The sequence below is a fragment of the Calidris pugnax genome, unplaced genomic scaffold (genome assembly GCF_001431845.1).
Source record: "Calidris pugnax isolate Ruff unplaced genomic scaffold, ASM143184v1 scaffold469, whole genome shotgun sequence".
Lineage (NCBI taxonomy): Eukaryota > Metazoa > Chordata > Aves > Charadriiformes > Scolopacidae > Calidris > Calidris pugnax.
In genome coordinates this window covers 397,722-398,815 of record NW_015091303.1, presented here as the reverse complement: position 1 = coordinate 398,815, position 1,094 = coordinate 397,722, and the positions used below count along the sequence as shown (strand labels likewise).

Genomic DNA, 1,094 nt, shown 5'->3' with positions numbered 1-1,094 from the left:
TCACGGGAGGTCCTCGGAGAAGGGGACGCAGCCCCCGGGGGGCAGCCAGACACAGTAGGGGTCCCGGGCAGCCAGGCAGCTCCTGGGGGGGGAGATGGGTGAGGGACCTGCCCTTGCACACCCCTGTGCCCTTGCACACCCCTGTGCCCTCACACACCCTCATGCCCTCGCACTCCCTTGTGCTCCCCCACGTCTCCATACCCTTGTGTGCTCTCGTGCCCTCCCCGTGCTCGCCCCGTGCCCCTGCACGCTCCTGTGCCTTAGCACCCTCCCGTGCTCTTGCACGGGGCTCCCATGTCCTTGCACACTCCTGTACCCTTGCACGCATTTGTGCCCTTGCACCCTCCCGTGTCCCTGCACACCCCCGTGCCCTTGCACACTCCCATGCCTGCACACCCTCCCATGTCCTTGCACGTCCCTTGTGCCCTTGCACATCCCTTGTGCCCTTGCACCCTCCCATGTCCCTGCACACTCCTGTGCCCTTGCACATCCCTTGTGCCCTTGCACCCTCCTGTGCCCTTTCAACTCCCGTGCCCTTGCAACTCACATGCTCTTGCATGCTCCATGCCCTTGCACGCCCCTTGTGCCCTTGCACACCCTTGTGCCCTCGCACCCTCCCATGTCCCTGCACACTCCTGTGCCCTTGCACATCCCTTGTGCCCTTGCACCCTCCTGTGCCCTTTCAACTCCCGTGCCCTTGCAACTCACATGCTCTTGCATGCTCCATGCCCTTGCACGCCCTTGTGCCCTCACACCCTCTGTGTCCTTGCACCCTCCCATGTCCTTGCACACCCTTGTGCCCTCGCACACCCTCGCACACCCTTGCACGCCCCCCTCACCTCCGGCAGGCTCCGTGCCGGGCGCAGCGGCTGAGGGGCAGACGCACCAGGCACCCGGCGAAGGCCACGTAGAGCTCCCGGCCCGGGGGGTGCAGCTCCAGCCCCAGCACCCGGCTGGCCCCCCGCGGCCCCCGGCACCTGCAACCCCCCCACGGCACCCATCAGCACCCATCGTCACTGCACCCACGGCCCCACAGCACCCCACGGCACCCCACGGCACCTGCACCCCCCCACAGCACCCCACAGTGCCTGCCA

The 1,094-nt window shown here is 67.4% G+C and overlaps 1 protein-coding gene across 1 annotated transcript in view; it reads right to left on the bottom strand.

The window, feature by feature from the left end:
* The window catches only part of LOC106899145 (semaphorin-6C-like), a 44,635-nt gene continuing 43,541 nt past the window's right edge, over window positions 1-1,094 (bottom strand). The window contains exons 9-10 of the mRNA XM_014960827.1: window positions 840-977; window positions 1-82 (exon numbers count right to left, since the gene is read on the bottom strand). Coding sequence (XP_014816313.1) covers window positions 1-82; window positions 840-977 — 220 coding nt within the window. The remainder of the gene's footprint in view (window positions 83-839; window positions 978-1,094) is intronic.